Source organism: Engystomops pustulosus, chromosome 3 (genome assembly GCF_040894005.1).
Source record: "Engystomops pustulosus chromosome 3, aEngPut4.maternal, whole genome shotgun sequence".
NCBI lineage: Eukaryota > Metazoa > Chordata > Amphibia > Anura > Leptodactylidae > Engystomops > Engystomops pustulosus.
In genome coordinates this window covers 229,615,740-229,643,667 of record NC_092413.1, presented here as the reverse complement: position 1 = coordinate 229,643,667, position 27,928 = coordinate 229,615,740, and the positions used below count along the sequence as shown (strand labels likewise).

General features: G+C 44.7%; 1 protein-coding gene across 1 annotated transcript; it reads right to left on the bottom strand.

The window, feature by feature from the left end:
• Positions 1–9,816: 9,816 nt before the first annotated feature.
• LOC140122770 (fucolectin-like) lies at positions 9,817–17,970 on the bottom strand. Its single transcript, XM_072143968.1, has 4 exons — positions 17,896–17,970; positions 16,667–16,750; positions 15,098–15,395; positions 9,817–10,073 (listed from the first exon to the last, which is right to left on the bottom strand). Exons 1-4 carry the CDS (start codon positions 17,951–17,953, stop codon positions 9,929–9,931), a joined length of 585 nt encoding a protein of 194 aa, XP_072000069.1. The 5' UTR covers positions 17,954–17,970; the 3' UTR covers positions 9,817–9,928.
• Positions 17,971–27,928: the final 9,958 nt, after the last annotated feature.

The window sequence follows — 27,928 nt, the reverse complement described above, 5'->3', positions numbered from 1 at the left end:
GCTGCCTCCTGCCACTTCTCCCCTATCATCAGGGCCGTTTGGCAGTAGCTGTAATGAGCCTGTCCCCTGCCACAGCAGCTGCTTGTACTACTGTACATGCACTCACCACATGGTCCCTATAGCTATAGTTCTTGCACTCACCACATGGTCCCTATAGTGCTGGCAGGCAGGGAGTAGCTCTAGTGCATCCCCAGCCCCAGCAGCTGCTTGTACTACTGTACACATACCTCCCAACCGTCCCGCTTTCGGCGGGACTGTCACGGTTTTTTAGCCGTGTCCCGCCGCCCCGGGAGGTTAAGAGAATGTCACGCTCTGCTCTGCATTGTCCCGGGCCAAGAGACTGAGTCCCGTCTCCTGGTCCCGGGACACATCGGCTGCAGAGACAGAGGAGACAACGCGGCTGCTGTGAAGTGTGCGCTCACAGCACGGCCCCTGTCCTCCCCCGGCCACCCCTCCTCCCCCTGTGTGAGCTGTGCCGAGGGATGTGTGAGGAGGGGGGGGTGGTCACCTGCAGAGCGGCTGCTGTGAAGTATGAGCTCACAGCACGGCCCCTATCCTCCCCCGGCCACCCCTCCTCCCCCTGTGTGATCTGTGCCGAGGGATGTGTGAGGAGGAGGGGGGGGGGTCACCTGCAGAGCGGCTGCTGTGTGCCCCGGCCATGGACCCTGCACACTCCTCTGCTCCTTCTCCTGAAGCTGTGGAGGTGCAGGGAGCAGCACCTTGTGTGATGTGCTTACCCCCCAAAGGAGCTGCAGACGTCCAGCATGGGATGAGGTAGGACACAGCCTGACCCCCACAGTAACCTGTAGCTGTGTGACAGGAGACATCTATCAGGACTTGTATGTCAGCATTGTGACGTACAAGCCCTGCAATAATCGCAATGTCACCGCGCTCTAACACCCACGATCGGAGCCGACTCCGATCGCGGGTGTTAACCCCTTACACGTCGCGGTCAAGCATGACCGCGGCGTGTGAGGGGGTTCCCGCTATGGATCGGATCCCCCGCGCCGCTTACCGGGGGATTCGATCCTCTTCTGGGCAGCTCCGAGGACTGGCATGTGCCCCGGAGCTGCCCGATGTCCCTGCCAGTCTGCACGCTCAGACAGTTTACACTGCTCTACAATGAAGAAGTATTGTAGAGCAGTGTATCAGAGCATCGCTGGTTCAAGTATGGAAAAGTAAAAACATGTAAAAACACTGAACACTACACATTAGAATAAATAAAAAATAAATACATAAAAATATAAGCCCCTAAAATGTCACTTTCCTACAAAAACACTTAATAAAGTATAAAACACACAAACACACAAAAAAACGCCACATATTTGGTATTGCCGTGTCCGTAACAATCTGTATAATAATACAGAATCATTACTGGACCCGCACGGTAAACGCCAGGGAAAAAAAAGGAAAAAACTTTCTGAAAAAAGATCATTTTTAATAAATACCTTTAAAAAAAAATTTCCTAAAGAGTGATAAAAAAAAAGTTCTGCACTCTAAAATAAGACACTAAAAAGAACAACTCTTCTTGCAAAAAATATAAAACATGTAAAAAAATAGTTTAAAAGGCCATACTGTCCTAAAAATGGTAACATTGAAAAGAATTATTGTGTCTTAGATTTTTTAAAAAATGTAAATCTTTTGTAGAAAAAAAATTCTTCATTTTGCCATACTTTGAGACCAAAACCTTTTCTATACTTCGGTGTGCGGAGCTGTGGAAAGAGGAGCTGTCACCCTGAAAAACAACACTAGGAGGGCGCGTTCACACGGTGCGTTATGTCCTGCGTTTTCATTGCGTTTGAAACGCATTACATCAGCTGAGGAGGCGATTTGCCTAATTACATTACTGTTAACGTTTCCATTTACAGAATGCACTCTAAACGCAATGTCAACGCATGCGTTAACAAGCGTAAACAGTAATTTAATTAGTAATTAAATCGCCTCTCAGCTGTTGTAATGCATTTCAAACGCAATGAAAACGCAGGCAATACGCACCGTGTGATCGCGCCCAGCGATGTTACTAAAGTAAGCTACTCCTAGTGCTAAGACAGACGCAGCGGTGCTATACTGATAGCGTTACCGGAAACCTCCGATAACACTAACAAACACCGCTGCGCTGTATCCTAGAAACGCCAGACCGCTCTCAAAGGGGTCCGACGTATTCATGAGGGGGCGGTCCCTCTTCCCCTGACTGCCCCGCTCGTTCCATAGGCCGGCAGTGACTGCCGCGTGTCATGCCCACAATCCCACCCCCTCATGAATACGCCACTTTGAGAGCGGTCCGGCGTTTGTAGTGTACAGCGCAGCAGTGTTAATCAGCGTTATCAGAGGTTTCTGTGTAACACCGCTGCGTTTGTTTTAGCACTAGGAGCTGATTACTTTAGTAACATCTAGTGGCGAATTTCTGGGTGACAGGTCCTCTTTAAGGTGTCATTTATGCGGTATGAGATGACACTTAAATTAATACCATTTTGGGGACATGTCACAATAATTCAGTGCATCTGCCACAGTGTGTGTTATTTGTGTCTTCCAGGACCGTGCCTGCTGTGGACTGCTTCGGATGCGAAGGATTACGTCGATGACTGGCATTTCTAACAAATAAAATGGTCAACGAGGGTGTGTCTGCGTTCTTTGTTCAATTAAATTTATATTTGTTAAAAACGGTGTGATTTCTTTTTTTGCGACAAACTCATAGTTTGCCGTAGTAGTGGTGCCGGCTAGGTGACGGTGCTCATTACTAAGGGCTGGCCTTAGTGTTTGCCTTAATTTTTTTGGCAAATTCACACTAACGCCCATACCATTACCCCGGTACCCACCGCCACCAGGGGTGCCGGGAAGAGCCGGGTACAAACCAGTACCTGACCGTCTATAGATGGTCAGGTAGTGGGGCGGCTGCAGGCTGTTATTGTTGCGCTGGGATAGCCCCCTAACAGTGGCCTATCCCAGCTCAGTAATGGCAGGCTGCTGCTGCTTTTTTGTATCAGGCTGATTTGAACAATAGGGGGCACCCCATGCCGTTTTTCACCCCATTTTTTTGTAAAAATGGGGGAAACAGCCTGGGAGCCCCCTTTAAAGGGGGAACCCCACGCATATTTTTGTCAAAAATTTGAAGAAAAAACGGCATGGGGTGCCCCTATTTTTCAAATCAGCCAGATACAAAAAAGCAGCAGCAGCCGCCATTACTGAGCTGGGATAGGCCACTGTTAGGGGGCTATTCCAGCGCAACAATAACAGCCTGCAGCCGCCCCACTACCTGACCATCTATAGACGGTCAGGTACTGGTTTGTACCCAGCTCTTCCCGGCACCCCTGGTGGCGGTGGGTAGCGGGGTAATGGTAAGGGCGTTAGTGTGAATTTGCCAAAAAAATTAAAGCAAACACTAAGGCCAGCCCTTAGTAATGAGCACCGTCATCTAGCCGGCACCACTACTATGGCAAACTATGAAGAGTGTCGCAAAAAAAGAAATCACACCGTTTTTAACAAATCTAAGTTTAATTGAACAAAGAACGCAGACACACCCTCGTTGACCATTTTATTTGTTAGAAATGTCGGTCATCGATGTAATCCTTCGAATCCGAAGCAGTCCACAGCAGGCACGGTCCTGGAAGACACAAATAACACAAACACACAAAAAAGGGCACGCAGCCATGGGGGGGGGGGGGGCATGCTCGTTGTCTAGGGGGGGGGGGACATGCTCGTTGTCTAGGGGGGAAATATGCTCGTTGTCTAGGGGAGGACATGCTCGTCGTCTAGTGGGGGGCATGCTCGTCTAGAGGGGGGCATGCTCGTTGTCTAGGAGGGGGCATGCTCGTTGTCTAGGGGGGAGGCATGCTCGTTGTCTGGGGGGGGACATGCTCGTTGTCTAGGGGGGGGGATATGCTCGTTGTCTAGTGGGGGGCATGCTCGTCTAGAGGGGGGCATGCTCGTTGTCTAGGGGGGAGGCATGCTCGTTGTCTGGGGGGGGACATGCTCGTTGTCTAGGGGGGGGGGATATGCTCGTTGTCTAGGGGGGGGGGATATGCTCGTTGTCTAGGGGGGACATGCTCGTTGTCTAGGGGGAGTGGAATATGCCCCCCAATTATATACATAAATATACTTTGGTGCCAGTGGGGTTAATCAGCATATATATATATATATGTATATTGCTGCTATATATACATTGGTGTCAGTGGATGCGTTGGAGGTATAAGCAGTGGCGTGGTCAGCGGGTGTGGTTAGGGGGCGTGGCCAGGGTGTGGCTTCTGTGGGTAAAAAAATCGCCGCGGCGCGCTACGCGCGCCGCAATTTTGTCCCTCTTTCTCCTCAATAAAAGTTGGGAGGTATGCTGTACATGCACCCACCACATCACCTCCATTGTGCTGCCAGACAGGGAGTAGCTCTAGTAGATCCCCAGCAGCTGCTTGTACTACTGTACATGCACTCACCACATGGTCCCTATAGCTATAGTTCTTGCACTCACCCCATTGCCCCTATAGTGCTGGCAGGCAGGGAGTAGCTCTAGTGCATCCCCAGCCCCAGCAGCTGCTTGTACTACTGTACATGCACACACCACATCACCTCCATTGTGCTGCCAGACAGGGAGTAGCTCTAGTAGATCCCCAGCAGCTGCTTGTACTACTGTACATGCACCCACCACATGGGCCCCATAGTCCTGCCAGGGCTTATCTATAGTAAATCTCCTGCCCTGGCACCTTCACTTACAGTGCCCTGAGCAGCACACTGACCCTCCCCCAGCCTCACTGCCCTCTGCTTCTAGCAGCATATTTAACCCTTGCAGTGCTGCAGCGTAGATGCTTAGCTGCAGTTATGGATCCCCAGCTCCCTACTCTGACTGCTGGATCCTTCCCTCACATGTGGTGCCACAGGGCAGGGGCTTCTGCTGCTGCTAGGAGTCTCTAGCCCCTTGCCCCAGCTATGAGTAACCCCCCCATCATACCCTATAGATTTTGAGGTCCCGGATGAAGACCTGCTCCCCCCCCCCTTCCTATGGGCAGCTTATGCTCCCCAACTTCCTCCATCCCAGGGTGCACCATGCTAACTGGTGATGTGGGGCACTGTTATATACTCTTGCGATTTTAGGATGTGTACTGCAACCCACTCCCACTGGCAATGCCAGTCTGGGGATTGGCGCAGCTCTTCCACATCCAGGTCACCAGGTCTTTAAAATCCTATGACCTGGGACTCGGTTATATCCTCCTGCGTTTTCATGGAAGTGCACTGCAACCCACTCCCATACCTCCCAACATTTGGGAAAAGGAAAGAGGGACAAAATGGCGGCATGCGTAGCGTGCCGCGGCAATCCCCCTAAGCCACACCCCCAATCACTCCCTGGCCACGCCCCAAATTTTAGCCATATTAAAATAATAAAAATCATCATTTAAAAAAAAAAAAAAATTATCCTCATTGGGATTTGAACCCAGAACCTACAGTGTCCATGTACAATAATGACACAGCGCCTCAACCAACTGAGCTATAACCTCAGTGATTAACAAGTGGAGAATTTTGGTAACTAAGAACTATGACTATATACTGCCTTGGTATATAGGGAGGGATCTTCTCAGATTATTGTAATTATTGAGACTATTATTATTATTATGGAGATTATTATTATTATTATTATTGAGATGATTATTATTATTTTTACCATTATTAATAATCATCTCCATAATAAAATTTATAATAATAATAATAATAGTCTCAATAATGACAATAATAATCTCTGAGAAGATCCCTCTCTATATATCAGTGCATTAGTCTGTGTCACAGTGTAACAGTGGCAGATAACACTTCTTACTTACCAGAAATCCCCAGCTCTGTATCACTGGGCTTATAGCTCAGTTAGTTAAGCTCCTGTCTATGGTGCAGAGGGTCCCAGGTTCGAATCCCAGCCTGGCCAAAACTTTATGTAATTTAATTATATAAAGAGCTTGTGTCTGGGGAAGCCCTGGAGACCATATATGGACAGATAGAGATCTGAGCTGATGACGTGGTCCCTGCTCTCAGCTAAGCCGACACTTTTCTGAAAAGGATTCCCTGCCCCATGTCTGCTCTGGGGAACCCTAGGAGATGCAGTGACCATATATGGACAGATGCTGATCTGAGCTGATGACGTGGTCCCTGCTCTCTCCACTAAGCCGACACTTCTCTGAAAAGGATTCCCTGCCCGATGTCTGCTCTGGGGAACCCTAGGAGATGCAGTGACCATATATGGACAGATCTGAAGCTGATGACGTGGTCCCTGCTCTGCGCTAAGCCCGACACTTCTCTGAAAAGGATTCCCTCCCGATGTCTGTAGAAGCCATTCTGTACTGTGAGTTCAGACTTTCAAAGTATTTACTATGGGGACACAGCAGCGGGACACAGCGGGACCTGGGGGGAGAATCCGTGACAATATAGCTGCCCGTGACGCGGGGCAGGGGTACGAAAAACGGGAAAGTCCCGTCAAAATCGGGACGGTTGGGAGCTATGCACTCCTACTGGCGATGCCAGTCTGGGGATTGGCGCAGCTCTTCCATATCTAGGTCTTTAAAATCCGATGGCGGCACTCCGTTCCACGGTCGTTCCCTCAGCCTCCATAGCCTCCGATCTCGCAGCGGCTCCTCTAGGTCGTCATGCCGCGTTCCGATACCTCCGGTGCCTCTCGTGGTCCACACGGCTGTGATCAGAGCACCAGTAGCTCCCGCACCTGTTGGTGAGTTCCTCTGCAGCAGGATTGGGGGTCTTTGTTTTAATTTGCAATTTTGTGTCTTGTAGTTCACCTTTGGGGATGGCGTTTGTAGGTATGGGGCAAACACTTTCAAAAGAGAGGTAGTTTGCTGAAGCGTCACATCTATTATCACCCCTACCAGTCCTAGCATTAGTGAGACTTATTTCTGTGATGTTTCTCCTCTCAGCGCTCACCTGACTGATAACATCAGGTCTAGATCCTACATAACCAGCACTTGGACATTTGGTCCTTGATGTTTGTGGATTTGGTGATTGCTTACAAGCGGCGCCATTCTGAGTGCAGTGTCATTAATTAAATTAAAACACCCGAAATTATGGCCATAATTATATTCAAGTTTACCAGTTTTTGGTTGCGATATTACACGGAAAATGTCCTGATCAGTTTCTCCCCTTCCCACGGGGATTTGACTGGCTGAGATGTGATTTAGGAGGAGGTGAAAGTCCTGGTGTTGGTTGGGACATTAGTACTAATAATAAATCTGTATTTATATGTTCCATCATATTCCATAGCGCTGTACAACTCATGGCGCATATATACAAGTTCTTAATAATACGTATTTATAGAGCGCATTGTCATATTCCACAGCGTCTTACAGATCATTACCTACTTATAAGGACAAAATAAGACGTTGCAGGGTCAGAAGGACCAATAGGAATAAGGACCCTGCGCACAAGAGCTTGCAGCCTTTTTAATACACTTCACAGGTTGTATTTTCTACCCTTCATTTAGCAGCCTTACAAATAAAATAAGACATAACAGTGAAATATCGTAGCCACGTGATACAATGAGTGAGGGCTTGCCCCCCAAGAACTTAGTCAATGAGGAGAAGGGGTGATGCAGATCATTATGGGACTGGTACAATAATCACAAGAGCTTACAATCTATGAGGAGTAGGACACAGGAGGTGGCAGCACTGGTACAATGGACCAGCCATTCATTAATGAGATCACATAATTGAAGTAAATTATTCTGGATTATGAGGTTACTTATGTGTGGCTTTGGGCCACGATTACCACTATGCCCTTAGTTGGGGCATCTTCCTTTTGCTTTTCCACCTTGGGGTTTCTTATTAGATCGTGTTTATCGGTGGGCTGCTTCATTTGTTGTTAAGTGGTTTTTAGTACCTTTTTGGTGTGGATCTGGTGGGATAGGGGTCCTCTTCTCTGGTTACTGGTTGGTCCTTGTGACTCTCCTCATTGAAGTTACCTGCTTATTTTCTTTCGTTTCCTTCACTGTCTTTAGGTTGTCCCCTCTTCAGCTGAATCCTATTTTAGTGGTATGGAAATTTATTTTGGAGATGGTATTTTGCCTAAGAGAGGGGGGAGCAGTTACAATGCCTTGCGCTGTCTTGTCATCCTGTTTGTGCGTCTTTGAGTCGCTTTTGCAACGTGGTCAGTCTTGGGCCTTCTGGTTTCTGTATGTCAGGTTATGACGATGGGGGGGTTTTTGCTAGTAGGGGCTCCATGTCCACAATGGGTGTAATCTCCCTGGATCATTAGCACCATTGAGGTTTTTAGAGCTATTTTTGTTGATCATAGCGGACAGTTGTGTTGTAGGGGCTGATGCCTGTTCCTGGCCCTGGCTTTATGTAGATGTCATTGTGTCAAATAACTCAATAAGGGTATTGGGCTGTCCTTATGGCCTTTTTTGGGGTGAGACTTGTCATGTAATTGAGGTTTCCTTGTATTTCAAAGTTTGTGTGCGTGGGATTGGGTTTGCTCCTGTAAATCAGTTTCCTGCGAGTTGTTTACAATTTGCTGCGGTTTTATGAAGGGTTTTAGTGCAGTTGGGCTCCTTCTAAGGAACCCTCTTAAAATTGGCGCTGCACTTACAGCTAGTGTGTAAGGTCTTTTTAGTTTCAGGGGTGGGATGGATAAGGTGCTGGCGTTCTAATTGTTTTGAAGGTTATGTCACTTTAATTTTGCTTCTTTGCTAATGCATTATCTTTTTCAGGTTTTCACTCCAGCATGTGAATGCTAGGACACTTGTGTGTCTATTGGGCAGATCAGCGCGTGAATATCCATCTGGGTGGTGGAACCTTGGGCTTCTATGGTACCAACATCTGTGGGTGAGGTCTCCGGGTCCTGCACTGCTTGCAAAAAACAGCTTGAGGTTACGATAATCGGCCATTATTCAGTAGTCATCATTTAAGGGGCGTCGTCATCTGCTACATTCGCCTTAGGCGACAAATTACACTAATCCAGCCCGACCTGGAGCGATTTACGTTTTTCTTTCTCTACCGGGAGTTGGGGTGGTAGGACATAATCATGAAAGCTGTATGGTACGGGGCTAGAGATGCAGCAATAGTGGATGTGACAATACCTGGGTGTCACAATTTGTTTGGAAGAGTGATGTATTACATCAGCTGGTGGGCACCAGTGACTGTTTGCTGTTACCTGTTGGTGTCCATCTTTCAGACGCCAGGTTGGAATGGATATGGTGTGGTTTTTGGTTGGCTGGGGGTCGGAGGGTCATGTAGTTGTGGATACATGACCTCCTCCGTGGTGGTTTTTTAGGGGTAACACTGCCCTACATGCCCTTACATATGGCAGGCATACAGGGTGTTATCTGGTGTTATGTAAAGTGGAATGGTTAAAAGTGTCTATATATTCAAACAAAGAAATGGTTAAATTATCAATGGTTTCAATAAAGCTGTGGCCAACCCCGAGTCAACCCACAATTGAGAATGGTTAAGCAATGGTTTCTGTTTGGTTATTTATATTTGGGGTATGCGGTATTAAAGGGGCCAATCCGGCTCCGGGTTAGTAAGTGTTTATTATTTGAGCAGTCATACAGTGAGGGGCACTACCGCCATCCAGTGAGGGGCACTACCGCCATCCAGTGAGGGGCACTACCGCCATCCAGTGAGGGGCACTACCGCCATCCAGAGAGGGGCACTACCGCCATCCAGAGAGGAACACTACCCCCATACAGTGAGGAACACTACCCCCATACAGTGAGGAACACTACCCCCATACAGTGAGGAACACTACCCCCATACAGTGAGGGACACATCCTTAATCCCAAGAAGCAATGTCTGACTTTTTATCGAGCAGATCCCTGAAAGGTGAAAAATGACACACTAGGCGGAGAATCTGCAGAAGCTTTTATTTCATGATATCTTGCAGTTATATGTGCAGTGATTATTGGGATTGTTACTATATTGCTGTCATTATTTTATCATCAGATTTTAACCTCCGGTTATTGCTCTCCAAAGATCTGAACCTCACACAGGTGAAGAACCTCAGTCTGTCCGGCCAAAACGATATTGACGTATCTCCCGACCATTGCTCCGCACTCATAAGTCTGAGTCGCTCCATTTGGTAGAGAAGTCACCAGAGCACACCTGTGACAGAAAGGATGATAGGTAAGTGTCCGTATCACACATATATACATATACCAGGCCATCGCTCCCTGCTCTACTATTACTGATATACATCGGGAGGAGGAAATGTCTGTCACCAACCTCCTCTCAGTGTCCTGAATTGCCTCACATTTGCGTAAGTTCTTTAACTGCTTCAGGCTCACAGTGATTTCCACATTCAGGTTTTGTCCAATTTTTTGTGTACTTTTTATGTCTCTAACGTTTTATTTTTTGGGAATTATTTTTATGGCTTTATTTTTCAAGAGAAATGCTTTTTTTTAAAAAAAAATGTGTTCACAGTTATTTGCTTTAAAAGAGGTTAGAGGCTTAAAGTTGAAAAAATATTTGTTTTTACATATAAGATATTTTTTGGTGTTACCTTATAAAAATATAATCTGCCACAAATTTTGATCTATTACTTGTCTTGTTGAATGGTAACTCAGTGCCGTATGTGGTTACCAGTAGAAAGAAAAAATCCTGGCACTCACTGCTTAGTGATTCTTCTTCCTTCTTTTGTAAAAAAGACAAAGAAGGAGCCGGATCAGGACGCGTTTCGGGCCTGTCCACAAGCCTTTGTCAACTGATATCAACATACATAAAGACACTTCATTATATAAGGCAAGTAAATCTCCTACTAATGACATCACACCCTCAGGCACACTTCAGCTGGGATGTGATGTAACCAAGAGGGAGGCTCAATAGGTGAAATACTTCACAGTCCGTGTCTAAAGGTAAAAATATACATCAAATTGCACAATTATCAATGCAAAGAATAAAAATTATATTGTAACCATGTTCAAGTCATATTTATTATAATATAGTGAAAACAAAAACATTTTAGTTACTATATGTTTGCAATATCATAATATCATATGGAGTTCCAGTGTGTCAAGTAGATGAATCCAATAAGCCTCACAACGCCTCAATAATTGTTTAATATTACCCCCTCGTCTGGAGGGTGGCACTTGTTCTATCATAATGTATTTAAATTGAAAAATCTCATGCCTCTTGGCACTAAAATAGCGAGGAGTCGGTAAAAAGGTTTCATTGCATCTAATGGTTGTCAGGGTTCTGGACCACCGCGGGAGATGGTACTAAGTGGAACCTGGTCTTCATCAGCGTCCGCCGTAAAGCGGGATGGTCTTGCTGCGGTAGGGTGCCACCAGGTCGTTCCACCGGTGCGACTAGCCCGCGGGGGAAGCCAAGGTTGTGGTACAGAATCGGTGTCCAGGCACGTGGTCAGGTACAGGCAGACAGTCGGGGCAGGTGGCAGAGATACAGAAGTCAAAAGTCAGGTCTGAGGTCACAACAGGAATACAGCAGAGCAGGAACAAGGAATAAACGTAGGGAGCACAGGAAGCTTTCACTAAGGCAAGGTAGCTCAAAGATCCGGCCAGGAATCCTGGGAACAGCCGGCCTATAAGGGATCTTGGAAGTGCCAGCGCCAATCAGCGGTGCGCTGGCCCTTTAAATCTTTGAGTGCCGGCGCATGGAGCGTGGATGCACGCCAGGCCGGACGGGAGCAGGAGCGGGGAGAAGACATAAGAAAGTGCTCCGTGCTGGCACATAGAGGCAGAGGTTCTCCTGTCTTAGTCTGGAATGCTCTCGGGAAGACAGACAAGCTCTATCCACCTGCATGGGCTCCTCTTCAGCAGACACGGAAGATGGCTGAAGTGGTCTTTGGAAGACTGGAGCCAGGCGGGGCAGACGTCGGGTCCTGACTTGTGGTTGTTCCAGACGTTGCTCCTCAAAATGCTCAGTAGACCGGATGTCAATCTGAGTGGCCAGAGAGATGAGACCACTCAGCGTAGACAGCAGGTCCCGTGCAGACAAGGCATCTTTGATCTGACCAGACAGTCCTTTTTTAAAAGTAGCAAGCAAGGCCGCCTCATTCCTATCCAGCTCGGAGGCTAAAGTACTGAACTGAACCGCGCAGTCTCCAACAGAGAAGTCCCCTTGACTCAGCTTTAGCAGTGCGGTCTCAGCAGAAGACGCCTGGGCAGGTTCCTCAAAGACAGACCGGAATTCAGAGAGGAACGTGGTGAGAGTAGCCGTGACTGGATCGTTCCTGTCCCAGAGGGGAGTAACCCATGCCAGGGCTTTCCTGGAGGCTGATCATGAAAGCTACCTTAGCCCATTCTGTGGCAAACTGTGAAGGCATCAGCTCGATATGTAGGGGGCACTAAGTAATGAAGCCGCTGCATAACTGCTGCATAACACCATCATATTTGGAGGGCATGGAAAGATGCAGCCTGGGTTCAGCAGTAGACAATGCAGCCATAGTAATGAGTGGTACCGGCGGTACTGGATGCTGGTGCAGAGTAGCCGTGAATTCTTGCGGTGAGTTGCTGCCCTTGCACGGCAAACTGTTGAGACTGCTAGACCACGATGGTTATAAGATCAGCCAGTTCAGGAAGCGGAGCCTTGGCAGGATCCATGGCCAGATCTTACTGTCAGGATCAGTGGTAGTGGATCCTCGGTACCACCGTGGACAATGGTGTAAGACGACACCTGGGAACGAAATGTAAGTGGCACCCGGCTTTCACCAGAGCCAGCCACAAAGCGGGTTGGACTTGCTTTGGCGTGGTACCAACGGGTCGCTCCACAGGCGAGACTTTGTCGCGGTGGAGGCCAAGGCGAAGTACAGAATCGTGATACAGCATCATGGTCAGGGACAGGCAGGAGGTCAGAACAGGCTGCACAGGATTGGAGTCAGGAGCAAGGCAAAAGGCCAAGGCAGGCAGTGGAGGAGCGAAGTCAGGAGCGGAACCGGGGTCACAACGGGAATTCAACAAACAGTCGCAAGGCATAGAGATAAAGCTTTCTAAGGCTTTGAGGCACAAAGATCCGGCAGGGAATTTAACAGAATTGGCAGCTGGTCAGCACCAATTAGGGTATCAAAAATACAGGTTGGGGGGAACCTGGGGAATAGATAGAGACTGAGAGAAAAATTGCCAGGGATTATTTATTTTATATTATTTTTCAAGTATATAAATGATAAGAAACTAAAAACAGAGAGTGTGGGTCCCCTTAGAAATAACATGGGGGTCATGGGGGAAGGAGATGAGGAAAGGGCCAATCTACTAAATGTCCCTTTCTCAACTGTCTTACCCAGGAAAATCCCCTGGTGGAAGACACAATGAGGAATAATGTAATTTCTTTTTGGAATGTCAACAGTTTAACCCAGGAAGAGGAACGGCGCCGCCTCGCAACCACTAAGATAGATAAATCACCGGGGCCAGATGGCATACACCCCCAGGTTCTGCATGAATTATGTACGGTGATAGACAGACCGTTATTTTTAATATTTGAAGATTCACTGAGGACTGGTTATGTTCCACAGGACTGGCGCATAGCAAATGTGGTACCAATATACAAAAAAGGATCAAATAGCGATCCTGGAAACTACAGACCCGTGAGTCTAACTGCTGTGGTGGGGAAAATATTTGAGGGTTTGTTAGAGATGCTGTCCTCGAGTATCTCGCTGTGCACAACCTTATAACCCAGCGTCAGCATGGGTTTATGAGAGATCGGTCCTGTCAGACTAATCTGATTGGTTTCTACGAGGAGGCAAGTTCAAGACTGGATCTGGGGGACGCTGTGGATGTTGTATATCTGGACTTTTTAAAGGCATTTGACACCGTGCCACATAAAAGGTTGGTATATAAAATGAGACTGCTGGGAATAGGAGAAAAGCTGTGTATTTGGGTAAGTAATTGGCTTAGTGATAGAAAACAGAGGGTGGTCATTAATGGCACATTCTCAGATTGGGTTGACGTTACCAGTGGAGTGCCACAGGGGTCAGTATTGGGGCCACTTTTTAATATTTTTATTACTGACCTTGTAGTGGGTTTACACAGTCAAGTTTCAATATTTGCAGATGATACTAAACTGCGTAAAGTAATAAATACTGAGGTCGATAGTTTAGCATTACAGAGGGATTGGGGAAGCTTGAGGGATGGGCAGAGAAATGGTTGATGAGGTTTAATGTAGATAAATGTAAAGTTATGCACTTGGAAACAAACAGTATAATTATGTTCTAAACGGTCAATTACTTGGTAAAACTGGAGCTGAAAAGGACTTGGGGGTATTGGTGGATGGTAAACTTAATTTTAGTGACCAGAGCCAGGCGGCTGCTGCTAAAGCAAATAAAATAATGGGATGTATCAAGAGAGGAATAGATTCTCATGATAAAGACATAGTTTTGCCCTTATACAAATCCCTGGTCAGACCACACATGGAATATTGTGTACAGTTTTGGGCACCAGTGTATAAAAAGGATATGTTAGAGCTGGAACGGGTGCAGAGGAGAACCAGGATTATTAGGGGAATGGGGGGATTAGAATACACTGACAGATTACAAAATTTGGGATTATTCAGTTTAGAAAAAAGACGGCTGAGGGGAGACCTCATTACAATGTACCTGAACGGACAGTACAAGGATCTCTCCAAAGATCTTTTTATACCTAGGCCTGTGACCAGGACAAGGGGGCATCCTCTACGCCTAGAGGAGAGGGGGTTCTACCATCACCATAGACAGGGGGCATCCTCTGCGCCTAGAGGAGAGGCGATTCTACCATCACCATAGACAGAGGTTCTTTACTGTAAGAGCAGTGAGACTATGGAACTCTCTGCCGCAGGAGGTTGTTATGGCGGACTCTATGTACATGTTCAAGAGAGGCCTGGATGACTTTCTGGAGAGAAAAAATATCACGGGTTATGGGGATAAAACATTTATTTAATTCTTAAAGGTTGGACTTGATGGACTTGTGTCTTTTTCCAGCCTAATATACTATGATACTATGAATTATTGGCATGCTGGCCCTTTAAATCTCCGGAAGCGCTGGATCGAAGAAAGATGAGAGCAGTCCCGGGGTTCCGGGGGCACGGAGAGGAGCATGGGTGCGTCTGCAACCCGGGATGTGGGTCGGAGGAGCACCTGTGACAAGTTAAATAAGTAAAAAAATGTTAACAAAGCCTGGACAGCAATAAGGGCTGAGGCTCACCTTGGATTGCTGTTTCCGTTGTTGGTCAAAGAGTCTCCGACAAGGATTTCTGCACCATTAATCCTGCTCCCGTAGGCATCTCTGTTAGTGATTGTTATGTAGTGAATTGTGTAGGACTCTAGCAGGTCCACCCTCCACCAGGGAGACAATTCTGTGTGTGTGTGAAAACACGATCCGTGATACAAGTCGGTGTCTGGGTTTCCATCTATTCCATTTACTGCCATTCCCAAATAGCCCCAATTGCTATCCTTATGAATGGATGACATTGTGGCTCGACCATGAAGAGCGAGATTCTTATCTATCAATGAAGAGGAAACAAGAAAAGTGAACTTCAGTTATACATAGAGATGGATGAACAGCATCATGAATCCTGGACCATCGCTGTGTCCTCTATAGGGCTATATAGAGGTGTACAGGTAGGTCCATAACTATTTGAACACTAACACAAATTTAGATTTTTTTTACCTGTTAACTAAAACGTATTCAAGTCATTGTTACATAATAGACATGGACATAAATTCCAGACTTTCAGCTTAATTGACAATTGATTAACACAAACAAACCCCTCATTTCCTGACCACCAAGAAAAACTGAGGACATAATACACCTTTACACATCAGCTGCGGGTGTGGGGAGAGGGTTCATGGGCTGCACCCTCTCCATACAAGGTGGGCGTTTGCTTGCAAACCCTGTAAATGCCTCCGACAAAGATGCCTGACTCATTTCCATCCTGGTGGTGCATGGGTGCTGCCATGTTGGATTTGATCATTGCCCCCTGTGAAGTCACCAGGGAGGTGGCGATTGGTTGCCATGACAGCCGTACAAAGACCCGAGGCTGTCTAATTTTTTCCCCATCTATTACAATGTGAGATTTGCACTTTGTAATAGATGGTGTGGAAAATCCCCATATACTGCCATACTATAGTATAGCAGTATATGGAAGGCTCAATTACACAAACTAGGGTTAAAGTACCCCAGGGGGTCTGGAAAAATATTAATAAATAAGTAAAATTAAATTAAACCTAAAAATTCCAATCACCCTCCTTTCCCAAGAACTGATATAAATATAAACATGTTAGTATCGTAGCTTCCCAAAATGTCCGATCTATCAAAATATGATAAAAAATTTTGATAAAATATTCAATAAAAAGTGATCAAAAGGCTGTAAAAATGACACCACCCACTGCTCCGTGCACCGAAGTATGAAAAAGTTATTAGCGCCAGAAGATGGCAAAATAAAGAATAATTTTTTTGTACAGGAGGTTTTAATTTTTGTAAATGTATAAAAACATTATAAAACCTACACAAATGTTTTATCTCCGTGATCGCACCGAGCCAAAGAATAAAGTAGACCTGACATTTGTGGTGCACAGTGAAAGCTGTAAAATCCAAGCCCACAAGAAAATGGGTTTTTTTCACCAATTTCACAACATTTGGCTTTTTTCCCGCTTCCCAGTACATGGCATGGAATATTAAATACTGTTACTATGAAGTGCAATTTATTATGCAAAAAACAAGCCGTTAAGGTCATTAAGGGGTTAAATTGATTTAAGCATTTTTGTAATTTACATTTTTGTTGAATTGAGGATAAGTCCGGTTCTGCTTTTTTCATGATCAGATCAGGTTTCTCAATATCTGTGACGTTTTCTGCATCTAAAGAGAAATATAAAGTAACATCATCATCCATGGACACAGGAATTACACGGGTCATGGCCTCAGTCTCAGGGGATGGAAATGACCCCATCAGCCAAACATTAGATGGATACAGATTCTAGATGGACATCACAACTAAAACAGACCCCAGATGGCAGAATAAAGAGAGAACCAAGATCCGACAATCGTAACAGATACAGACCCCAAACCAGACCCGGGAATAAATAGAGATTAAGGATCAGACACCATCAACAAATAGAGACCCCAAAGCAGATCAGGAAAGAAGAGGAGACCCAATATCAGATAAAATAAGTACAGACCCCAAAACCACAGAATAAATATAGATCTGGTAATGGGCACCTTGTCTAAATTCAGACCCCAAACCAGGCAACAAAATAAATGGAGACAAATGATCAAACAACCTAAACAAATAAAGATCCAAGATTAATGAAGATATTAAGACACCCAAAATGAAAAAATAAAAAGTGAGAGGTTAAGAAGCCCTAAACAAATACAGACCCCAAACTGAAAGGAGACCCAATATCAGATAACATAAGTACAGACCCCAAAACCACAGAATAAATGTAGACCTAGTATCAGATACCCAGTACACATACAGAGTCACACCAGAAAACAGAATAAGTAGAAAGCCAGGATAAGAAACCCTAAGTAACTATAGACCCCCAAACCACAGAATAAATGTAGACTCCAAACACCCTAAATAAATAAGGATCCTAGGACACAGATTATTATGAGACCAGGAAAAGATCCGCTAAATGAATTCAGCCCCCAAACCAGATCACAAAATAAAAAAAGACTAACGATCAGATACTCTAGACCCCAAACCAAGGAATGAATATAGACCCAGGATCAGACATTGTACAAACACCGACCCCCAAACCAGAGCACAGATTAGAGAACCAGGATCAGATGTCCTTAACAAGTATAGACCCCAGACCAAAGAGCAGAGACCCCAGACCAAAGAGCAGAGACCCCAGACCAAAGAGCAGAGACCCCAGACAAGACCCAACCACTAAGAGACTCCAAACCAGATGTTGTGCTGCTCCTCTCCCACATATCTTACTTATCACTGATATTAGAGGAGGATATAATTATAAAGCGGCTGAGGAGAGAAGTTACTGAACCTGCAGAAGCCTCATCAGACGCCGTCCACACCAGGACCACGAGGAGCAGAAGCTTCATCCTGCAGAGGAGAACATGTCCTGATATCAGAAGACGAGTTCTATGTATATTCTCTATATTTCTACAATGTTTGTACAATGTTATCCCTCAGACCCTCCTACATCCTGGTCACCATTAATGTCACCTACAGATCATGTGACGCCTAATTCCAGCTCTGATCCAGGAGGTAACAGAACCAGTAATACTATCAGTCCTGATAATGGAGGCTGTAACGCTAATAGATGGACCTGTCATATATAATAGCCCCCGCGCTGCTACAATGATACAATACTGGCTGGTCTGGGAAACATGTACTCAGCCTGGTTCTGGTGCTGTATCATGTACTCAGCCTGGTTCTGGTGCTGTATCATGTACTCAGCCTGGTTCTGGTGCTGTATCATGTACTCAGCCTGGTTCTGGTGCTGTATCATGTACTCAGCCTGGTTCTGGTGCTGTATCATGTACTCAGCCTGGTTCTAGTACTGTATTTATGTACAAAGTTAATAGTATGTACTGAGCCTGGTTCTTGTACTGTATATATGAATTGAGCTTGGTTCTTCTGTTATATGTGTGGTCTGATCTTTTTCTGGTGATATTTAACCCTTTCTGAACCCGATTCTATTTCTGTACTGATTATGGTTCTTTTTCTGTAGTTCTGTGGTCAGCCTGCTTCTGTCGCTGTGTTAATATACTGAGCTTGTTTCTGGTGCTATATTTATGAGCTTGGTTCTGGTGCTGCACTTATACTTTAAACCTTGTTCTTTGCTGTATTCATATACAAAGCCTGGTGCTGTATATATACAGTCTGCAGAAGGTTCTTGTGCTGTATCTATGTATTCAGCCTGGTTCTGTTAATCATTTCATGTAGTAAGCTTAGTTCTGGTGCTATTTTATGTGCCGGCCTTGGGTATGGTATTAACCCCTTCACGACTTGTGCAGTATTAGTACGGCGCGGCGGAAAGTGACTTAACGACGTGCACTAGTCTTAACGACACACACTTACGGACTAGTGACTTAAAGAAACACATTAGTCCGTACTAGTGTGCAGACTCGTGGACCAGAGGGGTTTCGTGGCAACGCCCGTTTCACGATCGATGCTATTGGCCGGTCGATGCGACCCGCCAATAGCAGCAGTAAACATCATCAGTGGGCATGCAGGGGTTAACACAGGATGATGACTTGTGCTGTCTAGGACAGCACCAATCATCATCTTTAGGGGGCATGTCTGGTGGCTTCATGCCACCTCCCATAGACATCTGATTGGCCGATCTGTACAGATCGGCCAATCGGATTTCAGGTGGGAAGTTCAAATTAGTGATCACTCATTCTAGTGTGAGACAGCGTGCAGAACAGTGTATATCACCCCCCTGTGTTGCTGGACCCTCTAGAATTGCTGGCTGGCACCTTTCTGGGCACCACCAGTGTGATCCGCAATTGCTGCTGCGACTGCTACAGTAAGATCTCACTTCTGTGTCATCTTATTTTTTTTGTGTGTGTGTGATCCTTAATTTCCCTATCCCAATCCCTGTTCCTGATCCCTCCCCCTGTGTGCGTCCTGCAGTTTTTGTGGCAGTTTTTTTTTTTCTCGCCTTGTCCCCTGCACCACCTCCGTGGTTGCATCCTGTACGCTGGGCACTTATCAGCCTTAGCTTCAGCTTTTTTTTTATATACAGGAGGGTTTTTTTGGGTTTTTTTGCTCAGTTTTGTGCAGATCGGTGACAGACATCACTGGTTGGCATTTTTTGCTGCAGTAACTTTTTATACTGCAGCTTTTTTTCTTGTTTTTTCTGCGCACACAATCCATCTTGTGCGTGCGCTGCAACAACCGATGGCTGATCAGTAGCATCTTACTGCTCAGCACTTGCTCCTTTTTTGTTGCTTTTTTTGATTGTAATTTTTTTTTTCCTGTAGTAAAAGTTCTGCTGGTTACGGTTTATTATTTTATCGCCCCCCACGTGCTCCAGCACAACATACACATCCCCTTGAATAAAGTTTACATGTGTTACAGCACAACATTTATACACGCCCCCCCCCCCCCCCCACCCCAATAAAAATGTCCAATACATCCCAAAGATCTTTTTCAGCAATGGAGGCTTATGCCTTTCTTGCTGAGACTGATTCAGAAGGGGAGGATGCCCCATTTCTTTATTTTCCTCCTCCTCCTCCTTCTGCCCCTCCTCTTCCTCAGGTGATGAGGGGCCCTCAAGAAGACGCCCCAGGACCACCGCCGAGCATGTTCCCCAGCCCGCAAGTGATTCTTCATGGAGCCACCCCCTGAAAATTATGTGCCCCAAATTCCTTAGTTCGTGGGCAGCTCAGGAATTCATTTTAAGACTGATGGCCTCACTGAAATAGATTTTTTTCAAATTCTTTTTCTCTGAGGACCTCCCAAATCTCCTGGTGTCACAGACAAATTTAAATGCCCAACAATTTTTTGCACAAAACCCCACTTCATCATTCTCTAGGTGTACCCCTGTAGATGCAGTAGAGATGAAGTTTTGGGGTCTTGGCAGGTTGTACACCGGGGCTGTGGGCAGTCTGGCTGTACACCGGGGCTGTGGGCAGTCTGGCTGTACACCGGGGCTGTGGGCAGTCTGGCTGTACACCGGGGCTGTGGGCAGTCTGGCTGTACACCGGGGCTGTGGGCAGTCTGGCTGTACACCGGGGCTGTGGGCAGTCTGGCTGTACACCGGGGCTGTGGGCAGTCTGGCTGTACACCGGGGCTGTGGGCAGTCTGGCTGTACACCGGGGCTGTGGGCAGTCTGGCTGTACACCGGGGCTGTGGGCAGTCTGGCTGTACACCGGGGCTGTGGGCAGTCTGGCTGTACACCGGGGCTGTGGGCAGTCTGGCTGTACACCGGGGCTGTGGGCAGTCTGGCTGTACACCGGGGCTGTGGGCAGTCTGGCTGTACACCGGGGCTGTGGGCAGTCTGGCTGTACACCGGGGCTGTGGGCAGTCTGGCTGTACACCGGGGCTGTGGGCTGTATACTGGGGCAGGGGCTGTCTGGCTGTACACTGGGGCAGGGGCTGTACACTGGGGCTATGGGCTGGCAGGTTGTACACTGGGGCTATGGGCTTTCTGGCTGTATACTGGGGCTATGGGCTTTCTGGCTGTATACTGGGGCTATGGGCTTTCTGGCTGTACACTGGGGCAGGGGCTGTACACTGGGGCAGGAGCTGTCTGGCTGTATACTGGGCGGATATATATATATATATAATACACTACAGTGGGCTGGATGTAAACCGGCGTGGCACGCTGACTATATACTGGGGGGGGGGGGGGTTGGCTACTAGTAATAGTAGCTATATTCCTTTACATAGGGGACAGTATTATAGTAGCTATATTCTTATATTCTTGTACATAGGGGGCAGTATTATAGTAGTTATATTCCTGTACATAGGGGCAGTATTATAGTAGTTATATTCCTGTACATAAGGAGCAGTATTATAGTAGTTATATTCTTGTACATAGGGGGCAGTATTATAGTAGTTATATTCTTGTACATAGGGGCAGTATTATAGTAGTTATATTCTTGTACATAGGGGGCAGTATTATAGTAGTTATATTCCTGTACATAGGGGGCAGTATTATAGTAGTTATATTCTTGTACATAGGGGCAGTATTATAGTAGTTATATTCTTGTACATAGGGGGCAGTATTATAGTAGTTATATTCCTGTACATAGGGGGCAGTATTATAGTAGTTATATTCCTGTACATAGGGGGCAGTATTATAGTAGTTATATTCCTGTACATAGGGGGCAGTATTATAGTAGTTATATTCCTGTACATAGAGGGCAGTATTATAGTAGTTATATTCTTGTACATATGAGCAGTATTATAGTAGTTATATTCCTGTACATAGGGGGCAGTATTATAGTAGTTATATTCTTGTACATAGGGGGCAGTATTATAGTAGTTATATTCCTGTACATAGGGGACAGTATTATAGTAGCTATATTCTTATATTCTTGTACATAGGGGGCAGTATTATAGTAGTTATATTCCTGTACATAGGGGCAGTATTATAGTAGTTATATTCCTGTACATAGGGGGCAGTATTATATTAGTTATATTCCTGTACATAGGGAGCAGTATTATAGTAGTTATATTCTTGTACATAGGGGGCAGTATTATAGTAGTTATATTCCTGTACATAGGGGGCAGTATTATAGTAGTTATATTCTTGTACATAGGGGCAGTAGTTATATTCTTGTACATAGGGGGCAGTATTATAGTAGTTATATTCCTGTACATAGGGGGCAGTATTATAGTAGTTATATTCCTGTACATAGGGGGCAGTATTATAGTAGTTATATTTTTGTACATAGGGGGCAGTATTATAGTAGTTATATTCCTGTACATAGGGGGCAGTATTATAGTAGTTATATTCCTGTACATAGAGGGCAGTATTATAGTAGTTATATTCTTGTACATATGAGCAGTATTATAGTAGTTATATTCCTGTACATAGGGGGCAGTATTATAGTAGTTATATTCTTGTACATAGGGGGCAGTATTATAGTAGTTATATTCTTGTACATAGGGATCAGTATTATAGTAGTTATATTCTTGTACATAGGGATCAGTATTATAGTAGTTATATTCTTGTACATAGGGGGCAGTATTATAGTAGTTATATTCCTGTACATAGGGGGCAGTATTATAGTAGTTATATTCCTGTACATAGGGGGGCAGTATTATAGTAGTTATATTCCTGTACATAGGGGGGCAGTATTATAGTAGTTATATTCCTGTACATAGGGGGCAGTATTATAGTAGTTATATTCCTGTACATAGGGGGCAGTATTACTGTAGTTATATTCCTGTACATAGGGGGCAGTATTACTGTAGTTATATTCCTGTACATAGGGGGCACTATTATAGTAGTTATATTCCTGTACATAGGGCTCAGTATTATAGTAGTTATATTCCTGTACATAGGGGCAGTATTATAGTAGTTATATTCCTGTACATAGGGGGCAGTATTATAGTAGTTATATTCTTGTACATAGGGAGCAGTATTATAGTACCGTATATACCGGCGTATAAGACGACTTTTTAGCCCCTTAAAATATGGGCTACAGTGGGGGGTCGTCTTAAACGCCGGATACGTCTTATACGCCGCACTGTGTTAGGTAGCGCCGCTTCCTCGGACCGCCGCGCATGCGCGGCAGTCCGCCTCTCACTGTCATTAGAAGACGGGGCGGCGCGCTGTATGCTAATGCAGCCGCCCCGTCACAGCGGTCGGCGTCACAGAGCTGGGGGTCATCTTCATTAATATCACAGCATGGATGCGAGGGGAAAGCTGGCGGTGCAGTAACGCCAGATTCCCCTCGCATCCATGCAGGGACATTAATGAAGAGCTTACATGCATATACAACACAATAAGTGCCGACCCCGCCCCCTTCTCCCGGTCAGAAAAAAAAAAAATGTAAAGAATATGAAAAATCACTTTACTAAGCTATATGGAGGGTTAACAACAGACTACTATCGTTTAGTAAGCTGTTTTTAACCCTCCATATAGCAATTTGGCCATGTCAGTATCCCTTTAAGTAATTACAGTTTAAGAAAGTTGGGCAAGCAGGGAGAGCTGACCAACCCAAGCAGGATTTATACAACAAGCAGCCAATCACTGGTATAGCACTGTACATACCATAGCTTGCAGCGATTGGCTGCTTGTTGTATAAATCCTGCTTGGGTTGGTCAGCTCTCCCTGCTTGCCCAGCCATCTTTCTTAAACTGTAATTACTGTAATAACACTGGGTACCACATACAGTAATATTACATTGTGTACCGTACTGTTGCTACTGTGTAAACAGGTACAGATAATACAGTACAGTATAAAAATGTCCAACAGTCAAAACCCCATCATGGCTCCAGCAAGAAGAAAGAAATATGAAGCCAGTTTCAAACTTAAAGTTATAAATTTTGCCAGGGAGCATAATAACTGTGCTGCTGCAAGACAGTATGGAGTTACAGAAAAGATGGTTTGGGACTGGAAAGCAAATGAAAAAGCTTCAAAGAGTATGCCAAGAGGTAAGTGTGCATTAAGAAGAGGCACCGCACACTGGCCAGAACTTGAAAAAATTGTAGCCGATATGGTGGATAAGCATCGCCAAAGCGGTTATGTAGTGACACGCAATCAAATACGCCTGTTTGCACTTCAGTGGGGCAAATCTAACCCAGATCACAGCAACAGATTTAAGGCCACTGCATCCTGGTGTACTAGATTCATGGCAAGACATAATATGGTACTGAGGCAAAAGACAAAAATTGCCCAAAAGTTGCCTGCTGATCTTGATGCCAAAGTGAATAGTTTTCATCGCTACATAATAAAACAGCGCACTAAACACGGCTATCCGTTAAGTAGCATTGGAAACATGGATGAAACTCCAATGAATTTTGACATGGTTGGAAATAAAACCGTTCATCAGAAAGGTGAAAAAACTGTTTTAATTAAAACAACAGGGCATGAGAAGTCCAGTTTCACAGTCGTATTAGCATGCACAGCTGATGGCGCCAAACTGAGACCAATGATCATTTTCAAAAGAAAAACAATGCCAAAGCTCAAGTTCCCTCCTGGTTGTTTTGTGCATGTGAATGAAAAAGGCTGGATGGATGAAGAAGGGGTAAGGCTATGGCTTATGAATGTGTGGAGCAGGCGACCAGGTGGACTTCTTAAAAAATCTAGTCTACTGGTGTGGGATATGTTCAGGGCTCATTTAACTCCAAGCACCAAGCAGAGGCTTGCAAGATTAAACACCCATGCCACAGTTATTCCTGGAGGATTAACATCGCTGGTACAGCCGCTGGATGTGTGCCTAAACAAGCCATTTAAAGATCGCATTCGAGAACAATGGAATGAGTGGATGGTTAGCGGCGAAAAGTCATTCACAAAAGGAGGAAACATGCGTGCTCCACAGCTGGATGTTTTGTGCCAGTTTGTCATAAAAGCCTGGAATGATATTGATGAAGAAACCGTCATCAAGTCTTTCAAGAAGTGTGGCATATCAAATTCATTAGATGGCATGGAGGACGACTACTTGTGGCAAGATGAAGAGGAATTGCAAGCCCGGAGGCGTATAGCCGTTGGGCTAATGACTGCACAAAGGGGTCTTAGTTAGCGGGGTTCTAAGTACAGGAATAGGCCCTCTTTAACTGAGGTGGTTTTTCCTTTCCTTTCTGTCTCCCTGCGTATCCCAGGGAGGTGGGGGCTACGTGACTAGGGGCGGGGCTACGTGACTAGGGGCGGGGCCTGTGTCGTGGGTGGTACAGGAAGTGAGCATAGCTTAAATAGGAGCTGCAGACGTCACTCACCCTCTTTCCGGATTGCGTTTCCCACCCGCCCTCCCTTTGTTTCAGGTACTTTCGGCGTTGCTTTTGTCACAGCTGGCGGTTAGTTTGGGTTATTTGGCCTACATGCCCATTGGCTGGCAGGCATACAGGTGGGAGGGGTTTTGTTACACTTTGTTTGTTGGTATTTAAATTTGTTTACCTGTTCAAATTATGTTTTAAATAATACAAAAAATAATATAAAAAAATAAGAAATGTTTATTACAATAATATATAAAGCTGTGGCCGACCCTCATGTCAACCCACATATGTTTAACGTTAATACAAGTCTCTGTGTGTTTTTTATCGGCGAATATTGGTTTTGGGTAAAAGGGGCCTGTGCTCCCGGTGGTTTATGGTTTATCTTTATTTGGGCAGTCGTAGAAGAAGCCGGAGCTGAGAGCGTACCATCTGATACAGAATTTGATCCATATGATGATTGCCTTACAAATGTATCACAAGATGTCATTGATGTCCTTATGATATCAGATGACGAACAGGAGGATTTTGAAGGCTTTTAAAGGGAAACTGTCATGCCAGCAAGACCTGTTACAATATCGCAGCTTACAGTTATGATCACCAGGCACTTGCTCTCGTTTGTTTTGCAAAGTTTTAGCTTTACCGTACATGTTTGAAACAACCTTATGTTTATAAGTGTTTATAGTGCTGCTATATACAGTACCTGCATGTCATATGCATTTGAATTAAAATTAACATGTTGAAATCAAAGCAGACTTTTTTTCATTTGGGAGAGGGGTAGTCTTATACGGTGAGTATATACCAAATTCTATATTTTTAGGGCAGAAGTTGGGGGTCGTCTTATACGCCGGCATATACGGTGGTTATATTCTTGTACATAGGAGGCAGTATTATAGTAGTTATATTCTTGTACATAGGGGGCAGTATTATAGTAGTTATATTCTTGTATATAGGGGGCAGTATTATAATAGTTATATTCTTGTACATAGGGGGCAGTATTATAGTAGTTATATTCCTGTACATAGGGGCAGTATTATAGTAGTTATATTCTTGTACATAGGGGGCAGTATTATAGTAGTTATATTGCTGTACATAGGGGGCAGTATTATAGTAGTTATATTCCTGTACATAGGGGGCAGTATTATAGTAGTTATATTCTTGTACATGGGGGACAGTATTATAGTAGTTATATTCTTGTACATAGGGGGCAGTATTATAGAAGTTATATTCCTGTACATAGGAGTCAGTATTATAGTAGTTATATTCTTGTACATAGGGGGTAGTATTATAGTAGTTATATTCCTGTACATAGGGGCCAGTAATATAGTAGTTATATCCCTGTACATAGGGAGCAGTATTATAGTAGTTATATTCTTGTACATAGGGGGTAGTATTATAGTAGTTATATTCCTGTACATAGGGGCCAGTAATATAGTAGTTATATCCCTGTACATAGGGAGCAGTATTATAGTAGTTATATTTTTGTACATAGGGGGCAGTATTATAGTAGTTATATTCTTGTACATAGGGGTCAGTATTATAGTAGTTATATTCCTGTACATAGGGGGCAGTATTATAGTAGTTATATTCTTGTACATAGGGGGCAGTATTATAGTAGTTATATTCTTGTACATAGGGGGCAGTATTATAGTAGTTATATTCCTGTACATAGGGGGCAGTATTATAGTAGTTATATTTTTGTACATAGGGGGCAGTATTATAGTAGTTATATTCCTGTACATAGGGGGCAGTTTTATAGTAATATTCTTGAACATGGGGGACAGTATTATAGTAGTTATATTCTTGTACATAGGGGCAGTATTATAGTAGTTATATTCTTGTACATAGGGGGCAGTATTATAGAAGTTATATTCTTGTACATAGGGGTCAGTATTATAGTAGTTATATTCCTGTACATAGGGAGCAGTATTATAGTAGTTATATTCTTGTACATAGGGGGCAGTATTATAGTAGTTATATTCCTGTACATAGGGGGCAGTATTATAGTAGTTATATTCCTGTACATAGGGGGCAGTATTATAGTAGTTATATTCTTGTACATAGGGGGCAGTATTATAGTAGTTATATTCTTGTACATAGGGGGCAGTATTATAGTAGTTATATTCCTGTACATAGGGGGCAGTATTATAGTAGTTATATTCCTGTACATAGGGAGCAGTATTATAGTAGTTATATTCTTGTACATAGGAGGCAGTATTATAGTAGTTATATTCTTGTACATAGGAGGCAGTATTATAGTAGTTATATTCCTGTACATAGGGAGCAGTATTATAGTAGTTATATTCTTGTACATAGGAGGCAGTATTATAGTAGTTATATTCTTGTACACAGGGGGCAGTATTATAGTAGTTACATTCTTGTTTATTGGAGAAGCTATTGTAGTTCGTTTTAGTATCTATTAACAGTTTGTATGGAGTTTAGTAACTCTACCCACATCACAAGGCCACGCCTACTTGTTTTGACCCCGCCCACACAATGGGGCCACTTTTACAGTTTTTTCCAGGGCTACTTTATATTCCCAGTCCGCCCCTGGTTAGGAAGGACACTATATACCATTGTGAGACCTGCCCTGAGAAACCTGGCCTCTCCATGAAGGAGTGTTTCAGGATATACCATACAACTCCTGAGTAATAAAATCTTATAAAAATTACAAAATTAAT

What these genes read in the sequence shown, in the direction of transcription:
- LOC140122770 (XM_072143968.1), bottom strand. Translation starts at nt 17,953, where the DNA reads ATGAAGCTTCTGCTCCTCGTGGTCCTGGTGTGGACGGCGTCTGATGAG. An exon ending in GTCTGATGAGGCTTCTGCAG is followed by an intron (nt 16,751 to 17,895) that starts GTTCAGTAACTT and finishes ATTTCTCTTTAG; the next exon opens with ATGCAGAAAACGTCACAGAT. An exon ending in AACGGAAACAGCAATCCAAG is followed by an intron (nt 10,074 to 15,097) that starts GTGAGCCTCAGC and finishes TTTCTGTCACAG; the next exon opens with GTGTGCTCTGGTGACTTCTC.